This window comes from Phoca vitulina, unplaced genomic scaffold (genome assembly GCF_004348235.1).
Source record: "Phoca vitulina isolate PV1807 unplaced genomic scaffold, GSC_HSeal_1.0 scaffold16, whole genome shotgun sequence".
Lineage (NCBI taxonomy): Eukaryota > Metazoa > Chordata > Mammalia > Carnivora > Phocidae > Phoca > Phoca vitulina.
Window position 1 is genome coordinate 36772455 of NW_022589719.1, and position 27211 is coordinate 36799665.

The window sequence follows — 27211 nt, forward strand, 5'->3', positions numbered from 1 at the left end:
GTTGGCCAGCCAGACATCCCTCCCTCCGCTTCCCAGGCTCCTCACACTGGAAGGATGGGCCTTTCTGGAACATTCCAGGTCTCACTGGCTGTGCCTGAGGATCCAGGCCCAGGGAAATGGGACAAGGGACAGCTAACACTCCTGCTGGTGGCATCTAATGGAAACATGCCGTGGGATCCTGTTGGGAAATTTGATGAAGAATCTTCTGGAAAAGCAAATGTTCTCCTGACATCCCAGGTTGGAGTCTGGATTTCTCCTCTCGGGGGTTTCCAGGCCACCTGCCACGTGCACTCCCAGGGTGCCCAGAATAGTACCTCCCCGTGTACCCACCGTCACCCCCACCTGGGGTGTGGCGCTAAGGGGACGCCAGCTGTCCCCAGCCCCGCAGAGCCCGTCCTCTGGAGCCGAGGTGACTCAGAGCGAGGGCCGTACCCCTGCTGGGCGCCTGCAGCGGGGACGCAATTAGATTTAATGGGACAGAGCCCTTTCTCCTGCGCGTCTTCGCTCCCGCCCACCGCCTCCCTCAGGCGGCAGGCGGCAGGAGAGGACGCGGGGAGGTGGGAGGTGGGGGATGTCAGCTCAGCCTATAAGAGGCCGCCCGGCAGAGGGCCGTGGAGGCGAGCCCTGCACGGACACCGGCGCCATGCCCACTCCCAGCTCTGCCTCGCCCCAGGCCAAGGGCTTCCGCAGGGCGGTCTCCGAGCTGGATGCCAAGCAGGCCGAAGCCATCATGGTAAGGGGGCTGCCGGTGCCCGATGGCCAGCATGGGCTGGAAGCGCAGGGGTGTCCCCCGAAGGCTAGCAGGGGCCCCGGACTCGGGGTCCATATGACGCCACAGACCTGAGTGCGGTGTGGGGTCCTGGCCCTGAGCATCTGCTCTGCCCAGGCTGGTAGGCGACCCCCGACCACCCCACTGGGGGGTGTTTGAAGCTCCGTGGGTGGTTCCTCCCCGGCCCGGCGTGTGTGTGTGTGACAGTGTCCTGGGCCTTGGCGGCAGCTCCTGGGGGGAGGTGCCGGCCACACGGAGGGGCAGACCCCAGTCCTGAGCCCAAGGGTGATAGGGGCTCCAGGGCGGTTTCCATCGTCATCCACCTGTCCACCGGCCACGCATTCGTGACCACATGTGACCTCCTGTCTTGAATCCCACCTCCCCTGCCTAGACACCCTGGGCCCCTCTGACCACCAGGACGGTCCCCAAGGCATCACCCAGCACCTGGGGGCCCCCGAGGGCAGGAGGTCTGTGCCGGGCATCCTCACCTCCATGAGGCTGGATAACTGGAGACCACTCAGGCCAGAAGAAGGGTCTTGCATGTCCTCAAGGATGCCCCAGAATGATCAGCTCCCAAACATTTCAAATGAGCTTTTGTTTTTAGACCTTGAATGAAAACATGGTTTGGGTTCTGGAAATGTGATTTGCAGGCACCTGCTCAGAGAACTGCCCCCCCCCCCCCGTTCTCAGTGAGACGTCCTCCCCACCCAGCTCCCAGGGCCCACCCAGCCTTGCAGGTGCTCCCCGACCCGGGGCTGCAGCCCTGCTCTGCTCACACCCCCGAGGCCAAGCGGGGGCTCGAGGGTCTTCTCCTGCACCCTCCCCACCATGTTCCAAGACCCGAGGACACCAGAACCTTCTTGGAAGTTCAGCTCCAAGGGACGAGCCCCAGACGTTCAGCTCCTCCTTCATGCAGGCCTGGGGGCTCACGGTCTTGGGGACAGGCTGTGGACCAAGTTTGGCCATGTCCCTGTGCTGTGGGGAAGGGCCGGGGTTGGGGTGCCGAGGTGACGTCATTCAGTGTGGCTGGCGTGGGGGTCCCTCCCAGGAGCCAGACACCATGTTCCCTGCCCTCCCCAGTGCTCTGGCTGACGTCCACCTCAGGGTCCTGAGTCACCCCTCCTGTCACCTCGTCCAGTTGGGACCCGGGGACAGAAGCAAGGCAGCATGTGGGTGCCGTGGGCCCATCCTCCCGCCACACCGGCCCCCAGCCTGTGGCCCCACATCTTCCTGGCCACCCCCCAACCCCCATCGGGTGGAGACAGGCTCTTAGTTCTGCCCCAGCAAGCGAGGCCTGGCCAGCCCTACCCCCCGTGGGCACAGCAGGGGCTCACGGACGCCAGCGGGTCGGAACAGGGACTGGGGGCGGCCGAGCGCAGGGGAGCTGGGCGTGTCCTGTCCCCGCAGTCCCCACGCTTCATCGGGCGGCGACAGAGCCTCATCGAGGATGCTCGCAAGGAGCGAGAGAAGGCCGAGGCCGCGTCGGCCGCCTCCTCGGAGCCCGGGGACCCCCTAGAGGCCGCAGTGTTCAAGGACAAGGACGGGAAGGCCATGCTGAATCTGCTTTTCACCCTCCGGGGTGCCAAGACCGCGTCGCTGTCCCGGGCCGTGAAGGCATTTGAGGTGAGGCTGGCTGGTGCGGACCTGTGGCAGGTGCGGACACGGTGTCCTCTCCACGGGACTCACGCAGAGGCATGGCTGCCACTGAGGGCCACCAGGGGAGAGGGGCTCAGGAGCCCTGGGCCTGGGGGTTTGCACCCCCGAGAGCTCTGGGGGGCCCCACGGCCCTCACAGTCCCCCTCATGGTCTCGGGAACTGCCTGAGCCCAAGCCCTCCACCGGGCCCTGAACCCCTGCCACCCCCACACCCACCACGTCACACACAGGGTGACATATGGGGTGAGTGCGTGTGGCTCCCAGCAGGGCAGCCTGGGAAGTCGGGGTTCCCACCCCCCCCGCCCCTGAGAGGCTCTGGCTAATGTGATGGCAGATGGTATTAGTTGTTCTGGTCACACCAGGCCAGGCGGGACACGGGCTCCTGGCCCCCAAATGACATTAGAGCTGGGCTCCAGCTCCTGGACATCCGTGTGGCCCGAGGGCCCGTCGAGAACCTGCGTCCTTGTTGCTGGGCAACGGCGACGGGGCGGGAGGCGGTGGCGAGCGGAGCCTTCCTGCCAGGCCCCTGGGCATTCAGTGGCGCGGAGCGGGGGGTTGAGCCTCCTGGGTGGGGGGGCCACAGTGGGGTCCAGGGCCCAGCCCCAGCCCCAGATGAGGCCACCAGGGGTGGCGGACCTTCCGACCAGCGGCTGGGGACTCAGGCCCGAGGGACGCGACACGTCACCCAGAACACTGGGTGGAGGGGCCGCGCTGAGGACTCCCATCATGCAAACTGGACGAAACCCCACCTCCCAGCCGCAAGCCCTCCCCAGGCCGCAGGCTCTGACCCGAGTGTGGAGGACGGCTTGGGTGTTCGTGGCCGCAAACGTCCAGGGCGGGGCCACAGGAGCTGACCCCACGGAGCTTCTTCCTTCCCATCCCCGTCTCCCCTCCCTCCCCGTGTCTGTCTCCCTGTCTGTCTCTCTGTCTCACCATCTCTCTCTGTCTCTCTCCTTCTCTGTCGCTCTCCATCTCTCTTTCTCCATCTCTCTTTCTCCATATCTCTCTGTGTCTCTCCATCTCTCTCTCTGCCTCTCCATCTCTCTCTGTCTTTCCATCTCTCTGTCTCTCCCTTGCTCCCTAAGACGTTTGAAGCCCAAATTCACCATCTGGAGACCCGGCCCGCCCAGAAGCCACGGGCGGGGGGCCCCCACCTGGAGTACTTTGTGCGCTGTGAGGTGCCCAGCGCCGACCTGCCCGCCCTGCTCAGCTCCGTGCGCCGGGTGGCGGAGGACGTGCGTGGCGCTGGGGAGAACAAGGGTGAGGCTGGTTCCTCTGTCCTTGTGGGTAACCCATGACCTTGAGATGGGGGCACATGACCTTGAGATGGGGACACAGAAGCTTCCACAGGGGACCCCTGAGGGGACCACATATGAGGCCTGGGGGGCCCCCTCCCTGCCGGCTCAGGCCCTCCGCCCATCTGCGTGCTGGCCGGGGCACCTCTGGGACCTGCCCACTGTCACGCCCCCATCCCCCACCCCGCTCCCCGCTGAGGAAGCCGCAAGGGAGGCTGCTTCCAGGCCGGCCTGACGCTCATGCAGGCCCGTTCCCTCCACCCTCCATGAAGTCCTCTGGTTCCCGAGGAAAGTTTCTGAGCTGGACAAGTGTCACCATCTGGTCACCAAGTTTGACCCTGACCTGGACTTGGATCATCCGGTAAGCGGGTGCCCCCAGGCCTCCTGGCCTCCTGTGTCCCCGTTCTCATGGCCAGGATGTCATGGATGGGGCGTCACTCTGTCTGTCTGCTGTCCGGCTCCCGGCAGAACCACCGAGGCCGGGCTCGGTGCAGCCCCCAGGCACCCTGCTGCACAGGGCAGGGAAGGGGCAGCCAGTGGGGGGGGGGGCATGTATTGGGCAGGGAAGGGGGCGGTGGGCAGGGAAGGGAAGGGGCAGCAGGCAGGGAGGGTGTGTTGGGCAGGGGAGGGGGGAGTCGGACAGGGAAGGGGCATCGGGCAGGGAAGGGGTGGTGGGCAGGGAAGGGAAGGGGCATCAGGTGGGCAGGGAGGGGGGTGTCGGGCAGGGGAAGGGCATTGGGCAGGGAAGGGGTGGTGGGCAGGGAAGGGAAGAGGCGTCAGGTGGGCAGGGAGGGGGGCGTCGGGCAGGGGAGGGGGGAGGCGGGCAGGGAAGGGGCGTCCGGCAAGGAAGGGGTGGCAGGCAGGGAAGGGGCGTCGGGCAGGGAAGTGAAGGGGCGTCAGGTGGGCAGGGAGGGGGGCATCGGGCAGGGAAGGGGTGTCGGGCAGGGAAGGGGTGTCGGGCAGGGAAGGGGCACTGAGCAGGGAAGGGAAGGGGTGGCGGGCAGGGCAGGGAGGAGTCGGGCGGGCAGGCTCCTGAGCGCGTGCGGCACTGCCCCCAGGGCTTCTCGGACCAGGCTTACCGCCAGCGCCGGAAGCTGATCGCGGAGATCGCATTCCAGTACAAGCAGTAAGGACCCTGGCGGCCTCGGCCTCGGCCTCGGGGAGCCAGACCCCGTCCTGGAGCCTCACACTGGCGGGGGGGGCGTCTCTGTCACCAGCGCCGTCACTGTGGTCACTGGCTCGGGTCCCCGAGTCAGCCGAGCAAACAGGAAGCTGCCGAGGCCACGTGGCCGGCAGGCGCTCAGCCCCAAGCCCCTCCTGTCCGCCCCCCTGCCCGCCCTCCCCGAGGGGCCCCTGCTGACTGCGCACCCCGTCCGCAGCGGCGACCCTATTCCCCGCGTGGAGTACACGGCCGAGGAGATTGCCACCTGGTAAGACCCGGTGGCCCTGCTGGGGCGGAGGGGACGAGGAGGGCCGCGTGTGGAGGCCAGGTAGAGGAGGGACTTCCCAAGGCCCTAACCGCCCACCTGGGAGGAGAGGCTGCTGCTGGGTCCGGTCATCCCCGTGGCCCTCTGTCCCCCGGAGCCCCCCAGTGGCCAGGGTCTTCAGGGTCCAGCGAGAGGCCTGCAGTGTGGGCCTCTGCAGAGCCTCTGGGGGGGGCAGAGAGGAGCGCCCACAAGGACGGGCTGCTCGATGTGGGGAGGGGCCGGGGTCTGGCGGCCTGCAGGCTCGGCCGCAGGGCCTGAGACCCTTGCCCGCAGGAAGGAGGTCTACACCACCCTCAAGGGCCTCTACGCCACCCACGCCTGCCGGGAGCACCTGGAGGCCTTCCAGCTGCTGGAGCGCTTCAGCGGCTACCGGGAGGACAGCATCCCCCAGCTGGAGGACGTGTCCCGCTTCCTGAAGGGTGCGTGGGCCGCAGGGGCGGGGCCCGCAGGAGGGAGGCCCCACCCAGCCTGGCGCCCTGACCCCCGTGGCCTTGCAGAGCGGACGGGCTTCCAGCTGCGGCCCGTGGCCGGCCTGCTGTCCGCCCGGGACTTCCTGGCCAGCTTGGCCTTCCGCGTGTTCCAGTGCACCCAGTACATCCGACATGCGTCGTCGCCCATGCACTCCCCCGAGCCGTGAGTGTGCACCTGCTCCCCGCGGGGCCGCCCCGCCTCCGCAGCGACCCGCGGGGTGCCTGCCTGCATGCGAGCCGCCGGAACGTGGGGGAGGGGGCAGGGGCGGGCCCGCGGCCCCCCACCCCCCGCCCCCAGCCGCCCCTTCTCCCCGCCCCCACAGGGACTGTTGCCATGAGCTGCTGGGGCACGTGCCCATGCTGGCCGACCGGACCTTTGCTCAGTTCTCCCAGGTGCGTCTCAGGCCTCGGGGAGTGGGGGGAGCCCCTGCCGGCCACCCCAGCACCATGCCTGAGTCCCTCGGCGGCTGGACGTTGTCTGCTTGGGTCCAGGAGGCTTCAAGGAGACTGGGTCATCCTGGAATAGAGGGGCGGGTGGGCCGTGGCGGGTGTGCTTGGACCCGTTCTGGGAAAACCACCTTATAAAAATGAGGAGTTAGCCCGGCTGCTGCAGAGCCCACGGAGGTGGGGGGGGGGGGGGGGGGGCGGGCAGAGCCCCATGGCCTGTGCTGCCACCTGCTGGCTTCCTGAAGAACAGCACAGAGCTGTCCTGGTCCCTTGATTGATCCTGGGAGGGTCCCTGCATCCCTGGAGGGTCCCTGCATCCCAGGAGGGTCCCCCATCTTCGGAGGGCCTACATACCTGGAGGGTCCCTGCATCCCAGGAGGGTCCCCCCATCTTCAGAGGGCCCCTGCATACCTGGAGGGTCCCTGCATCCCAGGAGGGTCCCTGCATCCCAGAAGGGTCCCCCATCTTTGGAGGGCCCCTGTATCCCAGGAGGGTCCCTGCATCCCAGGAGGGTCCCCCATCCTGGGAGGGCCCCTGCATACCTGGAGGGTCCCTGCATCCCAGGAGGGTCCGCCATCTTCGGAGGGCCCCTTCATACCTGGAGGATCTCTGTATCTGGGAAAGATCCCCCACCCTGGGAGGCTCTCCACATCCTGGGAGCGTCCCTGAAACCCCAGAGGGCCCCTGGAGCACCCTCGCCCCATGCAGGCGCCCATGCAGGGGTGGGCCGAGCCTCTCCCTTCTCAGTCTCCTGCCTCCACAGGACATCGGGCTCGCGTCCTTGGGGGCTTCTGACGAGGAAATCGAGAAGCTGTCCACGGTGGGTGCTTTCCCCTGCAGGGCCTTGGGGGGCACGCTCGGGACACCTGGGTTCAGGCCGGCGGCCCCCCATCTGGGCTGAGGTCCCCTCTTCTGTCCAGGGAGTGTCACCTTTATGCTGTGATCCCCAGGGCCGGCCGGGCCCTGCCGGGGCTGGGGGTGCGGCAGGGCCGAGCGGCAGGGGCTGGCGGGGCGGCGGCTGTGGGCACCGACGCGGTGCTGTCCCCCCTAGCTGTACTGGTTCACGGTGGAGTTCGGGCTGTGTAAGCAGAATGGCGAGGTGAAGGCCTACGGCGCTGGGCTGCTGTCCTCCTACGGGGAGCTCCTGGTGAGGCCCGCCCCTGCCGCGGCCCCGGCCGGGAGGGTGCTCACACTGGGGCTCCCGGGGAGGGGGGAGCAGGGTGACCGAGAAAGCTCGTCCTGTGCTGTCCCAGCCGCAGGGTGCCCAGGCCTCGAGAGGACCCCTGCGGGGAGGGTGTGGAGTCAGGGAGCGGCGCTCCTATTCCCTCCGGGCCCGGGGTGGGGGGTCCTGCGACCTCTGGCCTCCCACAGCACTCCCTGTCTGAGGAGCCTGAGATCCGGGCCTTCGACCCGGACGCTGCCGCCGTGCAGCCCTACCAGGACCAGACCTACCAGTCCGTGTACTTTGTGTCCGAAAGCTTCAGCGATGCCAAGGACAAGCTCAGGTGGGCCAGGGCTCCCAGGGCCGAGACCCCCCCCCACGCCCCCAGACTGGGCTAGCCTGCAAGCAGGGCCTGGCGTGCACACCCCTCCCACCGTAGGCCCCCCAAAAGTCCCGGGGGAGTGGGGGGGAGAGCTGCCGGACTGGTGGCCAGGTCAAGGCCAGGTTTCAGGAGGCAGAGTTTGACTTTTGTAAGAAGGATGTGTGGGGCCCTTCCCAGCCTCCTGCCTGCTGAACAGCTGGGGCCATTGGGTGGGACAGAGGGGCAGGGGTGGCTGAGGGTGGGTGGGGGACCCCGGGGGGCCTGGAGGGGGCAAGGAGCCCCCAGGGCCGAGGGCTGAGGGTGCATGACCAGTGGTGTTTGGGAGAGGGGGCAAAGCCTGACGCATCCCACCTGCTCATTCTCGGAAAGAGTCTTGTTTTCCAGCTAAGGGAAACCGAGGCCCAGGGGCTGTCTGCAGAGTGGAGGTGCGGGAGGGCCGGATCCCACAAGCAAGTGTGGGGACAGGAACAGACCTGGGGCTCTCTGGGGCACACAGCCCAGGAAGGCCTCCCGGAGGGGTGGGGCGGGATGGGGGTCCAGCAGAGGCCCGCTTGGGAAAGGCCTGTCCTTCCCCTGCCCCCCACCCTTGGAGCAGGCCTCGATCCCCCGTCTTGTCCAGTCAGTTGGTCGCAAGGAGCTTTTGGGGCCTGGGCTTGCCCTGCACTGATGATGCGCCCCCTCTCCTGGGGACCGCAGACTCTGTCCCAAGCGGCCCCTGCTCCTCCCCACCTCCCCAGTGCCCCCCGAGTCCCCACCAGGTGACCGAGGGTCCGTACGCCCTCCCCTCCCTAGGAACTACGCTTCCCGCATCCAACGCCCCTTCTCCGTGAAGTTTGACCCGTATACCCTGGCCATCGACGTGCTGGACAGTCCCCACGCGATCCGGCGCTCCCTGGAGGGCGTCCAGGATGAGCTGCAGACCCTCACCCATGCGCTGAGCGCCATCAGCTAGGAGCAGTGGGAGAGGCCCCAAGGTCTCCCTTCCCTTCCCCAGCCTCCCCCCGGCCCCTGCCCACGTGAGGGGCTGGGTCACTGGGCACCCCGAGAGCCTGCCAGAGATCCTCCCTGCTGGAGGGCACCCCCCGGACCCCCACCCCACTGCTTCTCAGCTCTGCCTGCCGTGTCCTTGTCCCGCCCATGCTGCCCGCGCCGCCCGCTCACAACCTCAATAAAAGAAAGAATCCCTCTGAGCGCCTCCCTGGCCTCCTGTGTGTGCTGGGCTCAGGGCTGGGCCCCTCACCCCCTGCTCCTAGCCTTGCTCAAAGCTTTCTCTTCTGCCTCCGGCCTTCTCCGAGACCTCACCAGGCAGCCCAGGCCAGATAGGAGATGCCCTGCTCACCCCAGAGGACCAGCCTGTGCTGAGCCCCCAGCAGCTCCGGGGGGCGGAGGGGGTCCTGGCTGAGTGCATCATCCCCGTAGGGGCGGGGGGTGGGGGCATTGGGAGCCGCACTTGGGGCTCACACTCTGCGTTTGGCCGGTGTGGCTTCCAAGGCAGGGCTGCAGTCTGGGCCCTCCCCACAAGCCGGGTATCCCCACTAGAGGACAGGGGTACAGGGGCCAGCCCGTAGCAGGTGCAGGAACGGGGCCCTGAGGCATCCCACCCGCACAGAGCAGGGCCTGGAAATTGTCCCAAAAATGTGTGCTGATGGGGAGTCCAGCTGAGCTGGTTCCCAGATAACCTCCCTGGGCCTGAGTCCCCCAGCAAGGCGTCTGCGGGCTGGATTCCGGGCTCTGAAGCTGCCCCTCAGCTCACTCAAGGGGTCTGACGTGGCCCTCCAGCTGGAGCCCCCGCATCCTCCAGGGCTGGCCCAGCCCAAGGGGCTCCTCCTCCCGCCCTGCCCCTGGTCCTCGGGGAGAGAAGCCCGGGGGCTTCCCGGGGCGTGCCTGGCTCCTCCCTCGTCGCGGGGTGAGAAATGCCCACCGGTCTCCCAGGCCCTGCTCACTCCCGGCAGCCGCGCCTGCCACACACCGCCAGGGCCCCGGCGTTAAGCTTTTAGGATGTCAGTCCTGGCAAACTCTTACTCATCTGTCAAGGCCCTCTGGGGCAAAAGCTTCTTCCCCAGCCCTCCCAGGTGGTCTAAGCACCTTGCCCATCCCAGGCCTCCCCTATCTGCATCCCTTCAGCCCACGAGACCCCAGTGGGGCCATTTCTGAGGGCTGTGAGCCCCACTGAGACGCTGGGGAAGAGGTGAGGGCTGGCCCCGACCCCCAGGCTCTACTGGCCCCTGGGCTCTGCCCTCTCACTGGGGTCCTGCTCTACCCAGCTTCCTGTCCTGCATGTTCCTCTCAAGAGACCATGGGCTCCGTGGTGGCTGTGGGGGTTGCCGCGTGGCCTAGGCGGAAGCGGCAGTGGGGAAGGCACCCCACGGGATCAGGGGCGTCCACCCTGTGCAGAGTGCAGCATGGGGGAGTTGCTGAGCTCGGAGCAGGTGGGCCAGGCCCCTGTAGTCCCCCGGTCGTGCGGGGCCACAGACCAGGACTGCCTGGGCAGAGGGTCCAGCCTGGAGACTGGGGTCCATGCTGAGGCAAGGGCGCAGGATGCCCCCAACCCTTCCTGCCCCCTTGATCTGAGGCGACAGGAGGAGGCAGGGCTCAGCCTGTCACAGACCCTAGTGGTGTCACGGTTAGACATGGCAGGGGGAGGGGGAGAGGGTTCTGACCTCTCTCCTGGTCCTGTCCAGGGGGCTGGGGAGCACCCCAGGGGCCCCAACCATATATATGAAAGCCCAGAGAGTCGATGGTCTGAAAGTGGTCAGCATGGGGGAGCCTGGCGGGGCCTCCAGAAGCAGGGGTGGCATGGAGGGGGAACGTGGGCAGGTCAGGTGGGCCCCCCACACAGAGGGTGTCTGCTGCCCCCACAGCAGACATGAGAAGCAGGGCCTGGCCCGAGCGTCCACACAGTGAGCGGCTGGTCCCCAAGCTCGGCCCTCTGTGCAGCACCCCTGGGTGCTGAGGGTCTCAGCAAGGTTGCCGTGCTGGGGTGGGGTAGGGCTGTGAGCAGGGACGAGATGCTCCCCCACACCCCCCCATGGCCTTGCACCATCCAAGGGGCCCGGGGGGCAGACAGAGGTCCAGGGGCCAGGCAGAAGAAGCCCCCTCCTCTGGCCCCCGGCTCCCCTGGACTAATGTGGAAAATGTGGCTCAGGCAAGGCCCTGGGGGGTGGGGGCTCTGCTCCCGTGGAGACATTTGCCCCCAGCTGTGAGTGGCCATCAGGCCCCTCGTTAAGACTCTAATGACCCTGTGGGCCCGCAGGTGCTGACGACCAAGGAGCCGTTCCCGCAGACCCAGCACTGGGGAAATGATCCAGAAATTGCCGCCTCAGCCCCCTGGCCATCTGCCACCCCCACTGGGGGCCCTAATGGGGCGGGCAGTGGGATCAGGAGCTATAAAGCCAGGAGGGCCCCGCAGCCCCCAGCCCCCTGGGACCAGCTGCACCCGGACACGGACGGCTAGCAGGTGTGTCCCCGTGGGCTCCTCATCAGCCTGGGGCTGCCCCGCTGAGGAGTCCGGGGTGTCTGGGCCCCAGGAGGACAAGAGCTCCTACCTCAGAGCGTTTGGGGGCTGAGCACAGGGTGGGGGTCCTCGGTGGGGCACATGCCCCTTCCAGCCTCAACCCCGTCTGTCCCCCAGGTCCCCGTCCCCCGCCATGGCCATCTGGACGCACCTCCTGCCCCTGCTGGCTTTGCTGGCCCTCTGGGCGCCGGCCCCGAGCCGAGCCTTCGTTAACCAGCACCTGTGTGGCTCCCACCTGGTGGAGGCGCTCTACCTGGTGTGCGGGGAGCGCGGCTTCTTCTACACGCCCAAGGCCCGCCGCGAGGTGGAGGACCCGCAGGGTGAGCCCCCGCCGACCCCACCCTGGCTTCCTACCTGGCACCGGGGGAAGGCAGGCGGGATCGTTAAAAAGAACAATGACATGCCCTTGGTCACATCCTGCGAGCGACCAGCTCCCCGGTCAGTGTCGGGCAGCAGGGGTACGTGGGCAGACTCAAGCCTTGGCCCCCCCCCCCCGGGGCCTGGGAACAGGTGGCAGGGTGCATGGGCCCCGTGCCAGGCGGCGGGCACCCTGCTGTCCCGGCAGAGGCCAGCACGGGGTGGTGGGCAGGCAGGGGAGCGCGTTCTCTCCCCGACCCGCTCCCCCCTTGTTTGCTCCCCCGCAGCAAGGGACGTGGAGCTGGGCGGGGCGCCTGGCACGGGCGGCCTGCAGCCCCTGGCCCTGGAGGGGGCCCTGCAGAAGCGGGGCATCGTGGAACAGTGCTGCACCAGCATCTGCTCCCTCTACCAGCTGGAGAATTACTGCAACTAGGGCGCCTCCCCGCGCCAGTGGCCCTGAGCCTTCCGTGCCCTGCACCCCAAGCTATTCAATAAACCCTCTGAATGAGCCTTGCGGGTGTTGTCTGTGCGGCGTGGGGATTGAGGTGTCAGCTGGGGGGCTGGCGAGGTGACTGCCTGGGCCGTGGGGGCCCTTCCAGGGACCCCCGTCCTGTTCTCTACACCAGCCCCTCCAAGCTTGGCCCCTGCTCACTGGGTGCCCACAGGTGAGCTCCTGCCCTGCGTGCTGCGAGGTCCCAGGGCCCCTGGCTGCTCAGGACAGGACAGAGAAGGGCTCTGGGGGCTCTGGGGGCCTGGGGGGCCTTGGGCACTGACTGGGAGCAGATTCTCTTAGCTCAAAAGCCTTGAGCTCTCAGGGCCCCCAGAGCGCTTTCCAAGGAAAGAGAATGAGAACACTCCAGCAACTTCTCCCCACCTAGCCCTGCGGTGCTCTACTTTTAGAGCTAGTTCTGATGGAGGCTGAGAGGGGGACGGGGTCCTGCAGGGGCAGGGGACAGAGAAGGGCCCAAGAGGCTGCCCAGGGCTGGGCCTTTCTAGTGCCTCTCCACCACCCCTGCTCCAGGCAGGCCCAGGGCCGTCCCAGCCCCAGCCCAGATCCAACCAGAGGAACCCATGGGTGCCCTGGAGGAATCAGAGAAGCCACATGGCAGCCTTGAGCTGAGGGACAGACTCGGACCCTGTGGGCACTGGGCAGGAGCCTTGGGCCTGGCACTCAGGGGCGTCCCGGCTATGCTGCCCCAAGAACTGCAGCCCACAGGGCCCAGGCTGGGTCTCCCTGCTGCCCTGCAGCCCTCTCCTCCTGCTCAGCAGCCCCAGACCAGGTGGTCAGTCCCAGAAGGGCCTTCGGGCCTAAGGATGAGGTCACTTGGGTTCAGGTCTTCAGGGATCCTCCAGTGTGGGTCCACTGGGCACCCCGCCTAAGCCGTCACCTGGCGTGCCAAAGAGCCTGGGGGCTGTCTGGGCTGGCCGTGGCCTGGGAGGTCAGCGGGTGACCCTGGCAGCACAGAAGCCTGGCCAGCCGGCCACCCAAGCCAAACCAATGTGCACCTCTCCTGAAGGCCCCGCCCGGGGCCGGGGCTGGGGATGGCTGGGCCGGGGGCCGGGCGCCCAGGCCCCCCGAGGCTGCAGACCACGCAGAGGCGGCCTCGGGGCCAGAAGTAGATCATCCTGCTGGGGCCTGGCTGTCTCGGCAGCCTCCCTGTAGCCCCCAGGTTCCCTCCTGGGCCACCCCCTCCCCACGACATCGAAACCCCCGGAGATGTGGCCGTCCCCCAACTAGCTCCGCCCCTGGAGTGGACGGCCGGACACTGGACCCGGAAGAGGAGGGGAGGAGGCGGCTGGCATCAGCGGCGAATCGTCCATGGGAGCACCCAGGTGGCCCCATCTGCAGGGGTAGAGGCAGGGGCGTCCTGCAGGAGTTGAGGTAGGTAAGCGCCCGGGGCCGGCCTGGAGGCAGCAGTTAGCCAAGCCCGTGTCCTGGCTGGCCTGCTGGCGGGCAAGACCCTGAAAGATGACCCAGGTGCCCCCCTCCCCCTCAGGGGCCAGCAAATTCTGTGGAGTGGGGAGCAGGAGTATATGGGGCCATCTCAGCTGGTGGGACTCACGGTGCAGCTGGTCTTGGGTGGTGCTGGGGACTCGGGGGCGTCATTGGAGGACTCGCTTCCATTGGGGGGGGGCTCAGGAGAGGGCTCATGTCCATTGGGGTGGGAAAGCCTGCCCACCCGAGACACGGGCATGGTGTGTGGCCACCCTTGGCCCCCCTGCCTGGGCCGGGGCCCATCTCCCCGTTCCCTCCTGAGACTTACTGCAGCCCTGAGACCCAGGCTCTCCTGCCGAGCCTTTCCCACCAGCCCCTCGGCCCCCCATGGCTGTGATCTTGGCAAGGTGGGTGCAGGACTCTCCATACCCCCACACAAACGGATCCCGGGGGCAGGGAGAAGGGGATGCCCATGGTCGCCAGGGTCCCCAGTGGCAGAGGTGGGATCAGACCCAGCCTCCTGCTTGGCACCCTCCTGAGCACTGAACCCCAGATGCCCCAGTTTCCCGGAGCCCCCGGGTCACCCCATGGAAGCCAGGCCCACAGACCTTGGCTCTGCCACCCCCTCCGGGCCCATGCTCCGCCCCTTCTGGGAATTGGGAGAACAGTCGTCCCATGTCCTCAGACCCTGCCTGCCCTTGGAACCTGGGCTTCCCTCGCCCGCGGGGCTGGCAGTGGCTCTCAGCTGCATCCAGGCCAAGTGCCCCTTAGCCAGGGGCAGCGGGATGTGGAGGAGCAGACCCCTGGGCATGCTGGGTCCCCCAGCCCTCTCACCAGAGGGCCAGGTCCCCCCCGTCCCCACGCACCTGCTCTCATGTCTGGTCGGTGTCCCACTGTCATGAGTGCCACGTGGGGTGCGATCTGTTGGACCCATATTCTTAATGGGGAGACTGAGGCTGGAGCCAGGATGTCTGGCCCTCTGGTGCGCACACAGTGTGGCTGCCTCCAGGCTGGCTCCCCAGGTTGCACCTGCTCCTGGCACCGATAAACTGGCGCTTCTGCCTGGCCCTTGGGGCAGTATTTGCCTTGTCCTGTCAGTAAATATTTACCGTCCTCACAGTTCTCCAGGCCCGAGCAGACCCTGAGGGGCAAGGGAGGCAGATGCAGGGATGCCGGGGCGCCCCCCCCCCGCCCTTGGAGGCTTGGTGCCTGGGGGGGCCGGCCCAGGAGAGGGAGCGAGACCAGGAACCAGTGGCCCGAGCTCCTGGAAACGCCCCCTGGCAGAGCCCAGGCTAAGCCCTGGCCAGCGTCTGTGTCCCGCCAAGCTGTGAGGGGAGACACCTGTGTCCCCACCTCAGGGAGCCTGCCCTCAGGCCCAGGCATGATCAGGCCCCCAGCGCAGGTGTCTCCCCTGAGCAGGCACCTGTCCACGCCGGGCAAGGGGGCCCGGGCGGCCATTCACAGGTGTGACCAGCAGAGGGCACCAAAGCCCCATTTTTGCCGCGCGTCCCTCAGCGTCGTCCAGGCCGATGGTCTGCCCACTGGAGCCGTGGGGGACGCTGGATCTAGAGGCCTTGAGGCTTAGGAAGGAGACGGCGTGTGCGGGGTCTCAGCCCCCCAGCCAAGTGGGGACCAGGCTGGACAAAAGTACCGGGTCCCCAACATTCTGGGAAAGTCTCCAAGGAGAGCCTGAGCCCCGGCCCCCAGGACTGCGGGGGCCTGGGACCCGGGGTGGGACGGTGGCTGAGCGCGCTGAGGCCAGCGGAGGGGCCGGCGCCCGTGCCCTCCGCCGAAGGGTCTGCAGGGAGCTGACGAATTGGAGGCTGCGGGCTGGGGGCCGCTGGTCAGTCAGGCCAGCCGGCCCCTCGAGCCGGAAGGCTTCAGCGCAGCAGGGACCCTGGGACACGGGAGGCCTCAGGCAGGGTCCAGCTGGGCCCCATGTCCCATGTCCACCCTGGTCCCCACCCGGTGCTGGGAGGAGAGAGGTCAGTTCCAGAAAGAACATTTTGGGGTCGGAGGTGGACAGGGGTCTGGGAAGTGCAGAGATAAACAGGGTGGTGGGGGCCGGCCCTCCTCCCGCCCTCCCTCCGGCATTATTGTTTCTGGCCTCCGCACAGGGACAGCGAGGCAGATTCCTTCGAAAGTGGACGCTGACGGGGATGCCTCCCATCGTCCCCTGCAGCGTGGTCAGGCAGCACTGACGCCACGCCCCCCGCCCCTCCGGTCCTGAGCTCCCAGGTCACCTGCCAGCCCCAGCCTGCAAGTGGCTGGGGGGGGACTGGTCCCGACGGGCTCTGAGGCTCCACCGAGGGGTCCCTGAGGCTGCGCCCAGAAGCGGGACTCGGGGCTGTACCGAAAGGTCACCCCGCCGTCCCTACCCCCCAAGGCACTGGGCTGAGCCACGGCATCCTGGGGGGCCCTGCTGGGCCCACGGCTGGGCTGCAGCTAGAATCCGTCAGGCGGGGGGTGGACGTGGGTGCTGCTTCCCCAGCTCCCCTCACTCTGAGAGGCTCTGGATGTCCAGACCTGAGAGGCTGACCCCTGGACCAAGGTGACAGGGTCATGGGGGGCTGAGCCCAAGCCCCCATCGCCACACTCAGGGCTCCCCATCCGTGAACCCATGAGGGTTGGGCCTGGCCAGGGAGGGAGGTGGGCCTCGAGGCCCCCAGCCCGGGGGTCAGAAACCCCTGAGCTTCTGGGCTGGCCCCACCCCCTCCAGCCCCATGTGGACTCGGCTGGCTGCTGAGCCATCAGAACCTGGGGGGAAGGGGGCCCACATTCGCCGGCCTCACTCTGACCCTCTTCCCGGCCCATCTGTGTTTTTGGAAAACAGAGCCAGCGCCCCAGCAGCCCTGCCAGCTTGTGGCCATCCCCGCTGTGACTCCGAGCCCACTCCTTTGTTCTTCAAAGGCCATCCTCCCTTCAGAACTTGGCCCAGTTCCAGCCCAGCCTCCCGCGGGGCCACCTTGCCTGCCCTCCCAACACCCAAGGCGCAGTTGCTGAGGGACCTTGGAAATTCTCTTCCCTCCCTAGACCTCAGGTTCTTACTCAGTGGGCAGCAAGAACAGGGCTGGGAGGAGGTGAATTTGGGAGGCCTGGGATGAAGCTGAGGCTCTGAGCCTGGGGCTCTGGCATCCCTGACCCTCCCTGACCCACTCTGACACCCCCTGGCCTTCCCCGACACTCCATGGCCCTCCCTGGCCCTCCTTGACTTCCTGACCCTCCCTGGCCTTCCCTGACCCTCCCTAACACCCCTGGCCTTCCCTGACATTCCATGACCCTCCCTGGCCCTCCCTGATACTCCCTGACCTTCCCTGACCCTCCCTGACCCTCTATAACACTCCCTGGCCCTTCTTGACCCTCCCTGCCCCTCCGTGATCTTCCCTGGCCCTCTTTAGCCCTCATGGCCCTCTGTAACCCTCCTGGCCCTCCCTGGCCCTTCCTGACCCTCTGTAGCACTTTCTGGCCCTCCCTGACCCTCCCTTATGCTCTATAACTCTCCCTGGCCCACTCTGATCCTCTGTAACCCACCCTAGCCCTCCCTGGCCCTCCCCGATCTTCTGTAACCCTCCCTGGCCCTTCGTGACCCTCCCTGACCCACCCTGGCCTTCCATGGCCCTCCGTGATCCTTTGTAATGCTCCTTGGTCCTCCCTAACCCTCCCTAGCTCTCCCTGGCCTTCCCTGGCCCTCCATGGCCTTCTGTAACCCTCCCTCACCCTCTATGACCCTGCCTTCATCCTCTGTAACCCATCTTCTGCTCTCCCTGACCCTCCCTAGTCCTCCCTGGCCCTCCCTGATCCTTTGTAACCCTCTGGCCCTCCTTGACCCTCCATGGTACTCTCGTGAGGTCTGACATGCTCAACTCATCAAGGAGATCTTTAAGGGGCAGGGGTGGGGAAAGGGCAGAAAGGCCCTCTCCAGGCCTAGAGGATGGGTTGGTCCTTGGTTGCCCATGGGGGTGCATTCTGGACCCTGGCCCAGCTGTGGGGAAAGGAAGTGGCAGAGAGGCCAAGCTCTGGAGGAAGGAAGAGTTGGCTGAGAAACTCCTCAGCTCTAGCCACACAGTCAGAGGTCAGAACAGAGGGCAGGCTGGGAGGCTTCCTGGAGGAGGTGTCTTGTGCCCCTACGCAGGCATCTCAACCTTGAGGACAAGTCCATGTCAGGCTGTTGCTGTGGGTCAGGTACAGCTCATGCCACATTCCTTGGAGCCACAGTGGCAGCTGTATTCACACAGATGCCCCCCCCCACCCCTCCTCGTGGCTGGGCACAGGCTAGTCCCAACCAAAAAGAAGGGACAGGCTGAGGTCTGGAGGGCATGATGGGCCGAATCCTGTGAGTGTCTCCCCTCCCCTCAAGCCTCAGCATATCAAGGCCAGCCGGAGTGTCCACCCAGGCCAGTGCCATGCTGAAGGGGGAGAGGTGGTTGGCTAGGCGGGCCAGGGTGTAAGTCCCTGCTCTGCTGCTCCTGGCTGTGGGCCTTGGGAAAGTTACTGAACATCTCTGGGGCTCAGCTTCCTCATCTCTCAGAGGGAAACCAGAGGAGGCTGTCCTTGCCTTGGCTGCTGAGAGGGCCCAGCATGGCGCACCATGTGCGTGGGGGAGCCCCCCAGGACCTATGCCAATCAGCAGGCCTGCCTCTCTGCGCCATCAGGTCCTTCCCTAGCAGGATGCCACTGTCATCCCAGGAAGCATTGTCCCCAGTGGGCCAGGCATGTGGGTGAGGAGTCGTGGAAGGCCAAGGCCGGGTTTAGGCTCAGAGATCTGTCCTGACTCCGCTGCTTGCCTCCCATGTCCAGCAAGCTGTCCCTCTCTGGGGCTTGGTGGCATTGGGACAGCCCTGTGGGTCTGGTAGTCCTCCCAAGATCGTGCGCAAGAGGAAGTGGATGCGGTCCCTGCCATGTGGCCCATGGGTATGCGGGGTGGGCTTGCCAGGAGGACCAGCTCCCCAAGGGAGGAGCCTCAGGGCTGGGGTCCTGGAGGGCCCCCACGGAAAGGAGGCCAGGAACGGGGCAGAGACCAGGACCAGCCAGGGCCTGCCACTGCGCCACCAGCCACCTAGGTTGCACCCTCATATGGCCCCAGGAAAGAATGTTCTAGTGCCAACGGTGAGGGGAGTCAGGGGCAGATACACATTCACATCAGGAGAGTATAATAGTGAGTGTTTATTAGCGTTTACTCTGTGCCAGACACTGATTCCAGGCCTCTGTGTCCCTGCACATGGAACTCATGAGATCAGGGGAGGTGGAGGCCCAGGGGGTGACCCGGCTTGCCCACCTCCACGGGCAGAGCCAGAACGTGAACCCTGTCAGCCTCCAGGCCTCCTCCTGCCCACTGCTCCCCTCCCCTCCATCATGCCCGGCGCCCCTAGGGCCCCCGTGATGTGGCCTGGGGGCCTTCAAGCCTGTATGCAGCCCCCAGCAATCTCCCCAGGCTGGTCAGACTACCTGCTGCACAGATGCGGGGAGCTGAAGGTATCCGATGGGACAAAACCTAGCTCGTTCAGGTTAGGGTTCTCTCCATTCCTGGGTTTGATAAAGCAACCCTGTTGTTACCCAGGCGGCACTATTACTGATTTAAGGGAAACTAGGCTTTCTGAGGCAGTGGATGCACTTCTACAAGTGGCCACAAGGTGTCGGGATTGGGCCAGATTTGGAAAACCCTGCTCGCAAGCGGGCTTGGGAGAACAAAATTCAGCCTACCCCTGCTCCTCCCAGGGTCTCTGCCTTGGGAAAGGGGTCCTAACATTAACATTCTTCCCAGAGCCTCCCAGTAATAGATCTGATTTTATTCTGATACAAATATAATACAGGCCCCTCTAATTTTCAGAACACAACGATACTTCTGGAAGGTGTCCCAGGTTGCACCTGTGGTTTTGGGCATCTGCCTTGCCACATCCGCTAGTGTTGGGGAGTCCCCCAAGGGGGGAATTCCCCTAGGCCTCCCTCCACCACCTGTTCTGTAATGCCAGGATGGAAATGGATAAAAGTCTCCTATCTGAGCACAGAAAAGTGCAGAGCCCACCTGTACCCTGATGCTGTAGCGGGCCCCGCTCCGTAGAGACAAATGTCCTTTTGCCCCCTCAGCCCTCTCCCCAGAATGCCCCAAGTTGTACTAAGACCTGTGGGCTCTTCTGCTGTAATTCTAGAAGTGGCCACCAGGTGTCAGCATGAGGCCACTCAAGCAGCCAAGCAGAGGCAACTCCTCCGCAATTGGGATTTCTGGGGGTGCCCCCGAAGTCTCCTGAATAAATGAGGTTCTGGCTGGAACCCCAGGACGGGATGATCCTCTCCCAGGCCCAAAGGCAGTGGGGCAATGAGGTTTTTGTTATGAGGTGTCCCTGCAAGCTTGGGGGAGAGTTTTAAATTCCCAGCGAGATTCAGCACTCCAAATTTGTCCCTTTTGTGTTCCTTCCCACTACCTGTATCCCTTATTGGCCATGTGCTCTCCCTCCACCATGGAAAAGAAATGGAATGCAGGGCTGTGCGTCCCAGGCCTCACACCCACCTCCCTGACCCATGCCACTAGTCCTGCCTCAGTGGTGCCATGGCTTAGCTAGTCTTCCATGGGCCCTTCCCACCCTGACCTCTATCCTCTGCTCCCCTCCCCTTGCATAAGCACTCTGGGTTCCAAGATGCTGGTGGATTAAAATTGCCCTGCATGATTCCCTTTTGGGCCAGGCCTGCGACAGGAATCCAGATTAGGGCAGAACTCAGATTCAAGACACTGTTTTGGGGCTGGGAGCTTCCACATTTCCAGGAAATGATCTATGGGTTTGAAAGGCTACTTCCTTTTCAGCCCCTTAGCTTCCTGCCTTCTCAGTTTGGTGGGCCTCCTGTGGCACGGATAAAATGGGTAAAATGTTCAGTAACTTTCCCAAGGCCACACAGCTCCTTATGTCTGGCTTAGGGTCAGCACTTACACTCTCCCTAGCTCCACCTGTGGCTTGGAAAATCCCAACTAAGTCTTCCCATAAGGACCTGGCAGTAGCTCCTTGCAACATCTGGATATCTTGCAGCAGACACAGGGGACAACACAGGATGCAAAGCCTTCAAGCCACAGAGCCCACAGCAGAGTCAGAGCCAACATGGGCAGGTGACTGCTGTACCCCAAGAACTGTGGGCTGCTTCACACTGACTCCCTTCTATGTGCCCCAGACCTGGCTCAGGACCCTTTAGCATCCCTGCATCCCTCCTCATGCAAGAGTCCAGCAAGGAGTCCCACCTACCTTCTTCCCGTAGGGTGGTGTGGCTCTGGAGCATCTGCATCCTTTCGGACACACCTGCCAGATCTGAGTTCCCCCTCAAGTCTCTCTTCCCCACCAAAAGTCCTGTCCTCCCCACTGGATGCCCCATCCCTCCAGCTAAGGAAAGGAGTTCAGGTGAGGGCTTGAGAGAGAAAGGAACAGTGAGTGTTAAACCCAGCATGTGCCAGTTAGCTGGGTAAGCTGGGGTGCAGGGTGCTGGGGGGTGTGGGACTGGTGGCCTTCTCAGAAGTGCACATGTCTTTACCTCTCAGTGAGTCTTTGCTCTGCTGCCTGCTCTCCCTGCAAGGTTGGAAGAAGGGTTTAAATTCCCAGCGAGATTTAGTCCAATCAGGCAGCACATCTGCCTGCCCATTCCCCAGCTGCTGATGGCTCTGAGGCTGTGCCTTGATTGGAGTTTCAGCCAGGCTCAAAGGCTGTGAACCCAACATCCCACCCTCAGTGCCTATGAGCAGGACTGGTGCTCAGAGCTGCCACCTGCCACCACACTTGTGGTGCAGGGTCCCTATCAGAAGTGATTGGTGAAGGGAGGAAACTCCCAGATGAGGCCTCTACCCCTAAAAGAAGAAATGATGTGAAGGTGCTGCACTGCAGCTGCCTTGGAAGCACCTAAAAAGAGTTTTTTCTGATCACTCTCGAACCCGGCTTCTTTCTGCATATGGCCCGTCGCCATTTTACCCGTGCCACGCCCACTGGCATACCAGGGTGTCAAGTGACTGCCAACTGTCAATCTCAGGGGGCCCCACCCACTCTCCACCCCTCCACATAGTCCCACCTCCTGGGGGAGTGCTTCCGGTCTGTGCCCCCGCCCACACACGCCTCTCCGTGGGGTCAGGGGGTGGGCCAAATCTCCACCCCCTTGTGCACTGTGCCCTGGCGTAAGAAGGTGCCACAGCCAGCTGCCCAGTGGCCCCAGCACCACCGAGTTGGCGCAAAGCTACCCAATTTGGAGGGGCTCGAGGAAAGGCGTGGAGGGGACGAGGAGGTGAGGGGCAAAAATAATTTCAGTTGGCATTTGAGCAGGTGCTGCGCTCAGTGGTGGAGAGCCTCTCCCGCTTCTAGGGGCTATTATAATGCACACTCTAAAAGTGCCCTTCATCGTCTCTCCAGCCTCAGCCTCGTCCCCCTCCTCCTCCTCCACGTCAACCCGGCTGGAGGGTCTGGGCACCACAGCCAGAGCACCCCCTACTTTGGCGGCGACTGCTAATATTGGCCCGACCAGCGGATCATCGGCCGGGCAGCTTCAGCAGAGAGGCTTGGGCACCAGTGACTCCCCGGTCCTCTTTATCCACCGCCCGGGAACTTCGGGGACTACGCAGCGACTAGAGTACAGGTGACTGGGCTTCCCTCCCTCTTGCTGCAGCCTCTGTGTGAGAAACACTGCATGCTGTGTTGAGGCATGGGTGGGCTGGGGGCTTGGGGCAGCTAACAGGATCCCCATTTCTGCAGGAGGGACAGAACCTCTCATGTCAGAGAGAAGGCCCAGGCAAGCTATTCTAAGAATAGCCTCAACTTTGGAGGGGACAGGAAAGACAAGTGGGGAGGGGGCTCCTCTATAGGCTGCACAGAGGCTTTTGCAGGGAAAATAGGTTTTCCTTCACTAATCTGCCAGGCAAAGTGGGAGGGGCAGGGGTGGTGGGTAGGGCTGCTCTTCTCAGCAGGAGTGAACAGCTGTTTTTGCAAATGTAAAAGGCAGGGCTTTTCTGTGTGAGAAGTTTGCAGTTGCTGCACCTCCCCCCCACCCCCACCGCAATCCCAACCAAAGACAAACAGGAGACTGTGCAGAGGGGCCAGGGGCCCGAGATTTTGGAGTAGTTTTTTTTATACCATTTTAGAAGTAAAGCTTCCCCCCCTCTCCCCACTCCTACACCTCCCAACCATAACCAAAGAATCCCACTAAGTAATTGGAAAGGAGATTGAGGAGGAGGACAATGAAGGGCCATACACCTTGGTACCCCCACAGCAGGACTGAAAGAGTAAAGCTCCTCTCTCCCTGAAGGCCTGCCCGGTTCTCCTGGTGCCTCTCCTGCCCACAGAACTGTGTGCTGGGGCAAGGGCAATTTCCTGGGGCTGTGCATAATTCTGCACATGAAGTTTCTCTCCCCTCCACCCGGGGGTCCCAGACTTCTCCATACAGCCAATGTGGTGTCTGTGGTGACAGGTTTCATTTCCCAAGGGAAGCCCAGTGTCCCACCCCAAGGCTGCCATCCAGCTGATTTCTTCATACAGAACTGTGTCCTTTGGTTTATACCTGGCCCCCTCCTTGCTTCCACCCAAGGTGGGAATGTTGGAGTGGGTGGGGGTGTCATATAGTGTGCTGTGATCCCCCAAGGCAAGCCTTTTGTGTGCAGCCCCCACCCCATGCCCAGGCAGAAGTCCACACCAGCCAGGAAGGGGCAGCCCACCCAACAGAAGGGTCTCTTGCCTCTTCATGGGCAGGCACCTTTGCAGGCTTGGCTCCTGGGAAGCCCAGCTCTAGGTGAACTGTGGGCCACTTTCCTCTTCCCTTGTCCTTTGAAAAAGGGGGAGCTAGGCAGCCAGAGGGACAGGAAGGGGAGCTGCCACCCAAAACCCTGGCAAGGTGACATGCAGGCCTTCCCACTGAACAGCCAGGGGACAGGGAGGAAGGGACGGTGCTCCGGCTTGGGGCAGGTTTGTTTTAAAAGTGCTCATCTCAGGAACACCTTTGTATTTTCCCCAGGGGCCGAAGAGTCACTGCAGAACTCCTTGAGGAGGAGGTGGATCCCAAGCCCCAAGGTCCTGCATCTCATCCAGCAGAGCCCCCTGCCCAGGCTGCCCCCCAGCCGGAGCCACAGCCCCAGTCACTGCCCGAGCCACAGCCCCAGTCACTGCCCGACCCGCAGCCGGCCAGAGCCGCCCGAGAACCCAGCCCGGAGGTGAGCTGCTGCGGCCTGTGGCCCAGGCGGTCGCCGCGCGCTCAGAACTGAGGCCCGCAGCCAGCCCCAGCCCCACAGAGGTGAGTGTCTTCAGACCCCCAGGGCAGGGCTGAGGTGTCCACTGGCTTCGTTCTCCAAGTGTCAGCTCCCGGCAGAGGCCTCCTTTCCTTAGGTTCATGGAGCAACCCCCCAACCAGGCCCAGGGAAGCTGGGGTGTATTCAGAGTCACACCGCAGGCATCTGTGATTCAGGGGGTCTGGTCTGCTCCGCTCCGGGTGGGTGTCGGTCCCTGGGTCACTCAGGTGTGGGCACAGCCGCTCCTTGCAGTCTGGGCTCCTCTGGGGGTCCTTGGAGGGGAGCTCCTGGCCAAAGAAGGGCAAGGGAGGAGGAGGGAGCAACCATGGGAGAAGGGGAGGACAAGGACAAGGTGGGGACAGAATTGGAGGAAGGAGAAAACAAGCGGGTGGGGGGGAGAATTCATCAATTGGGGGGGGCAGCAGGAGCCCCCAGGCAAGCTGGCTTCTGCTGGGGCACCTGAGACCCAGGTCCTTCCCTGCCCTGGGCTGCTGGGCTGTGGGGCCTCACACCAGTGGCTTGACCTCTCTGTGTCCCCATTTGTCAAAGTGGGTGGCAGTCTCAGACTCCTGGCTGTTCAGTTGTGAGGAGAAAGGGAGGTCGTGCCCCATGGGCGGGAGGCAGAGGGACTCTTGAGTGCTGCGGCCATAGGAGCCCCGGTGTCGCGATTCCATTGTGTTCGGCCAGAGGGGCTTCCTGTGTGTGTGAGTGGGGGTTGGGGGGGGGGGGGACTAGAAAGGCCCTCAGGCCAGAGTGCCTGGGACACTTCTGAAGCAAGCTCGGTGGTGGTGGCCACGCCGGTTCACGGACAAGGTACTGGGGTGGGGGCACAGGCTGAGCTGCCCTGGAGGGGTGCTCTGCTCCAGGGTCCTGGGGAGCTTCGGAAGTGGGGGCGGGGTGGGTCTGTGTCCTTGCGCTGGACCCCAGAAGGGACTGAGGCCACCCTAAGGGGGGGGGGGGGGGAACCCAGCAGGTGACCCCCTTCTAGATTGGTTGGCCCATCTGAGAGACAGGCCATGAATGTTCTTTTTAAGGTGTCTTTATTTCCGACACCACAGAAAACAGTACAATAGTGGCCTTGCCTGGGTCCTTCCCCAGCACGCCTACTCAGCACCCCCCCCCCGCGTCCCCCACCCAGCCCCTAACCCCTACCTACTTTTGGCTTTGGTTTATGGAACAGTGGCTTGTGGCGCCTTTGTGCCTTGGGCGGCTTGAGCCGTCGTCAGGTCCTGGTGGTTCCGGCTGGGTCCTTGGTCCCTCGCTTCTAGCCGGGGCTGACGCTGAGCCGAGGTCCCTCCTGGAGCCCAGTGCAAGGTCTGAGCCTCAGCGGCCGGTGCCCTGCGGTGGGTGAGGGAGGGGTGCTCAGAGACCCTCGGAGAACAGAGCAGAGTTTGCAGAATCCTGGGCTTGGTCCCAGGGAGCGGGAGCAGCCAGCTCAGAGCCAGAGCTGTGGGAGGACACCGGGAAGGAGAAAGGCTGCCTGCTGGGAGCAGGGGAGTGAGGGAGCCGGGAGGCGGGCTTGAGAGCAGCCGCAGGCCTGGGGCGTAGGGGCCAGGCTCTTAGGGTGAGTCCAAATTTGGGGGGGATGATTATTCTCTGTGGAGCATGGGTTTGCGGTCTGCAGGGAGGCTCGTGCTGCCGCCGGGGCTGGAGCAGGGCAGGGGGGAGGGTGGCTGGCGCTAGGGCTGAAGTTCTGCCAGCCAGGCTCTGGGCAGGAGAGACCCCAGTCCCGCAATATGCTCGGGCTACTGCAGTTCCCTTCCTACCGTGGAGGGCCGGAAGTCGGGGAGAGCCTGACGCTGTCCTGGCTGGGGGCAGCCAGCGCCTTTTTTGAGCCCTAGGGTGACCCGGATCTGCCCCTTCCAAGCCTGCCCCTTTAGCCACACTTTTGACTAAATAAGGCGAGGGTTCAGCGGGCAGCCCCGCGGGGTAGAGAGCGCATGTGCACCCCCCCTCCTTGCCCCCGTGGCTCAGCCTGGCACCCCAAAGTGGCCTCAGCCTTCCTACCTCCAAGGTCCAGACAGAGGCCAGAGGGGCACGTCTCCAAGCACCGGGCAGAGGCTTCTCCAGGGCAGGCTCCTGTGTGGGCAGAAAGCAGGGGAGGGACCCACTGAGAGGCTGCTGGTGTGGTTGCCCCCCCATCACCCCCAACCAGGGGGAAAGCCCACGCTTTGGAAAGGGGCTCTCACGTCAGCACCCCATCCCACTCCCAGCCTGGGAGCAGGCCTGGAGGAAAGGTGGGGGGCCCAGAGCAGAGCCACAGGGAGCCCTGTGTTTGTCCATAAGCAGAGGCCCTCCGGAGGATGTGGAATCTGCTCTGGGCTCCCAGGGACCCAGTTCCCTACCCCCAAATTCACAGGTCTCCACGCAGTGGGGAGCGACTTCAAGGCACCCAAGGCTTCTCTGCTGGAGGCCCTCTCCTCACCCTCCCTCCGTCCCCAGGCACACCCCACACCCGCACAGGCCTGAGAGCCAGGGGCGCGGGAGGCTACAAAGCTGGTGGAGGGGGGGAGGGGGCGGTGATGGGGGGGGCAGGCCAGATGTTCTTGGAATGGGACACGGGGTGATTGATGCGGACTGGAATTTGAAGGGGGAACATTCCCCACGTGCCTGGGGCTCTGGGTGGAAAATGGGCTGTTTTTCATGGTGGTGGTGGGGGGGGGGAGTCTCCCTGTCTTGCCAAAATAACGTGAAGAGTCCCGCACCTGTCCAATGGCATTAACCCCTGCCTTCCCAGAATGTCAGGCTTTGAGCCGCCCCCTTCTAACTGGGGTCCTTCTGTGGGGTGACAGTGGGGACAAGCGATGCCCGCTGGAGGGGCCCCAGGATCCCCACCATTTCTCTGTCCCCCAGCAATGCCTTCTTCCTGGAAGCTCCGTACCCCTCAGATGCCCCCCCAGGGTCGCTACCCCCCACCTCAACAGTGCTCAGTTCCGAGGTGGTGACCGTGTTCGTGCCAGCGGCGCCTTGCGCCTGCGCTGCTTCAACACTGGCTTGTGAGCGACTGGGCTTTCCCAGCCGGGACAGCGAGGCTCTGCGTGAAAATTCTCTTTGAGAAAACGAAAGGAGACCCCTGGCGCCCCGGCCACCGTGCAGGGCTGCCCCCATTCCTTCTCCCCGATGTCTCTCCTCTTCTTCCCCCTTCCCTCCCCTCCTTCGTGTCACCCAAGCAAAACTGGTTTCGCCCCTGTGTGGGGACTGGTTAAGGCCCGAAGGGTGCTCGCGGAGCGCCTCGGCGCGCGGGGGTGGCCGTCTGGGGTGCTCCCGGGCCCCCAAGCCGAGCCGGGGACGAGCCTGCCCGCGGCGGCCGCCCGGCCGCGGCTTCGCCTAGGCTCGCAGCGCGGGAGCGCGTGGGGCGCGGCGGCGGCGGGGAGCGCGGGGCCGTCCTCGGAGGCGGCCGAGCGGGGAGCCGGGAGCCCCCGGAGCGCCGGGGCGCCGCGTCCAAGTCGCTCCCTCGCGGCTCCCGGGTTCCTCCCTTCCTCCCGACGCCTGCTCGGCCGGGC

The 27211-nt window shown here is 64.7% G+C and overlaps 2 protein-coding genes and 1 long non-coding RNA gene across 4 annotated transcripts; 2 read left to right on the plus strand and 1 right to left on the minus strand.

Annotated features, from left to right (window-relative positions):
* Positions 1–643: 643 nt before the first annotated feature.
* On the plus strand, positions 644–8899 carry TH (tyrosine hydroxylase). 2 transcript variants are annotated; one of them, XM_032414554.1, is made up of 14 exons: positions 644–748; positions 1488–1534; positions 2149–2392; positions 3510–3684; positions 3992–4080; positions 4778–4845; positions 5099–5149; positions 5480–5625; positions 5704–5839; positions 6000–6069; positions 6887–6943; positions 7175–7270; positions 7495–7628; positions 8460–8899. In XM_032414554.1, exons 1-14 carry the CDS (start codon positions 644–646, stop codon positions 8617–8619), a joined length of 1578 nt encoding a protein of 525 aa, XP_032270445.1. In that variant the 3' UTR covers positions 8620–8899. The 2 variants fall into 2 exon arrangements, with proteins under 2 accessions (XP_032270445.1, XP_032270446.1); XM_032414555.1 differs by lacking the exon at positions 1488–1534 and having other exon boundaries at positions 644–733; positions 2177–2392.
* Positions 8900–11314: 2415 nt separating this feature from the next.
* INS (insulin) lies at positions 11315–11971 on the plus strand. The gene is made up of 2 exons (XM_032413946.1): positions 11315–11501; positions 11826–11971. The coding sequence occupies exons 1-2, from the start codon at positions 11315–11317 to the stop codon at positions 11969–11971; spliced, it is 333 nt and encodes a 110-aa protein (XP_032269837.1).
* An 11874-nt stretch (positions 11972–23845) lies between these two features.
* On the minus strand, positions 23846–26888 carry LOC116638203. Its single transcript, XR_004300657.1, has 4 exons — positions 26625–26888; positions 25716–25787; positions 24865–25046; positions 23846–23995 (listed from the first exon to the last, which is right to left on the minus strand). It is a non-coding gene; the product is annotated as an uncharacterized LOC116638203 (long non-coding RNA).
* Positions 26889–27211: the final 323 nt, after the last annotated feature.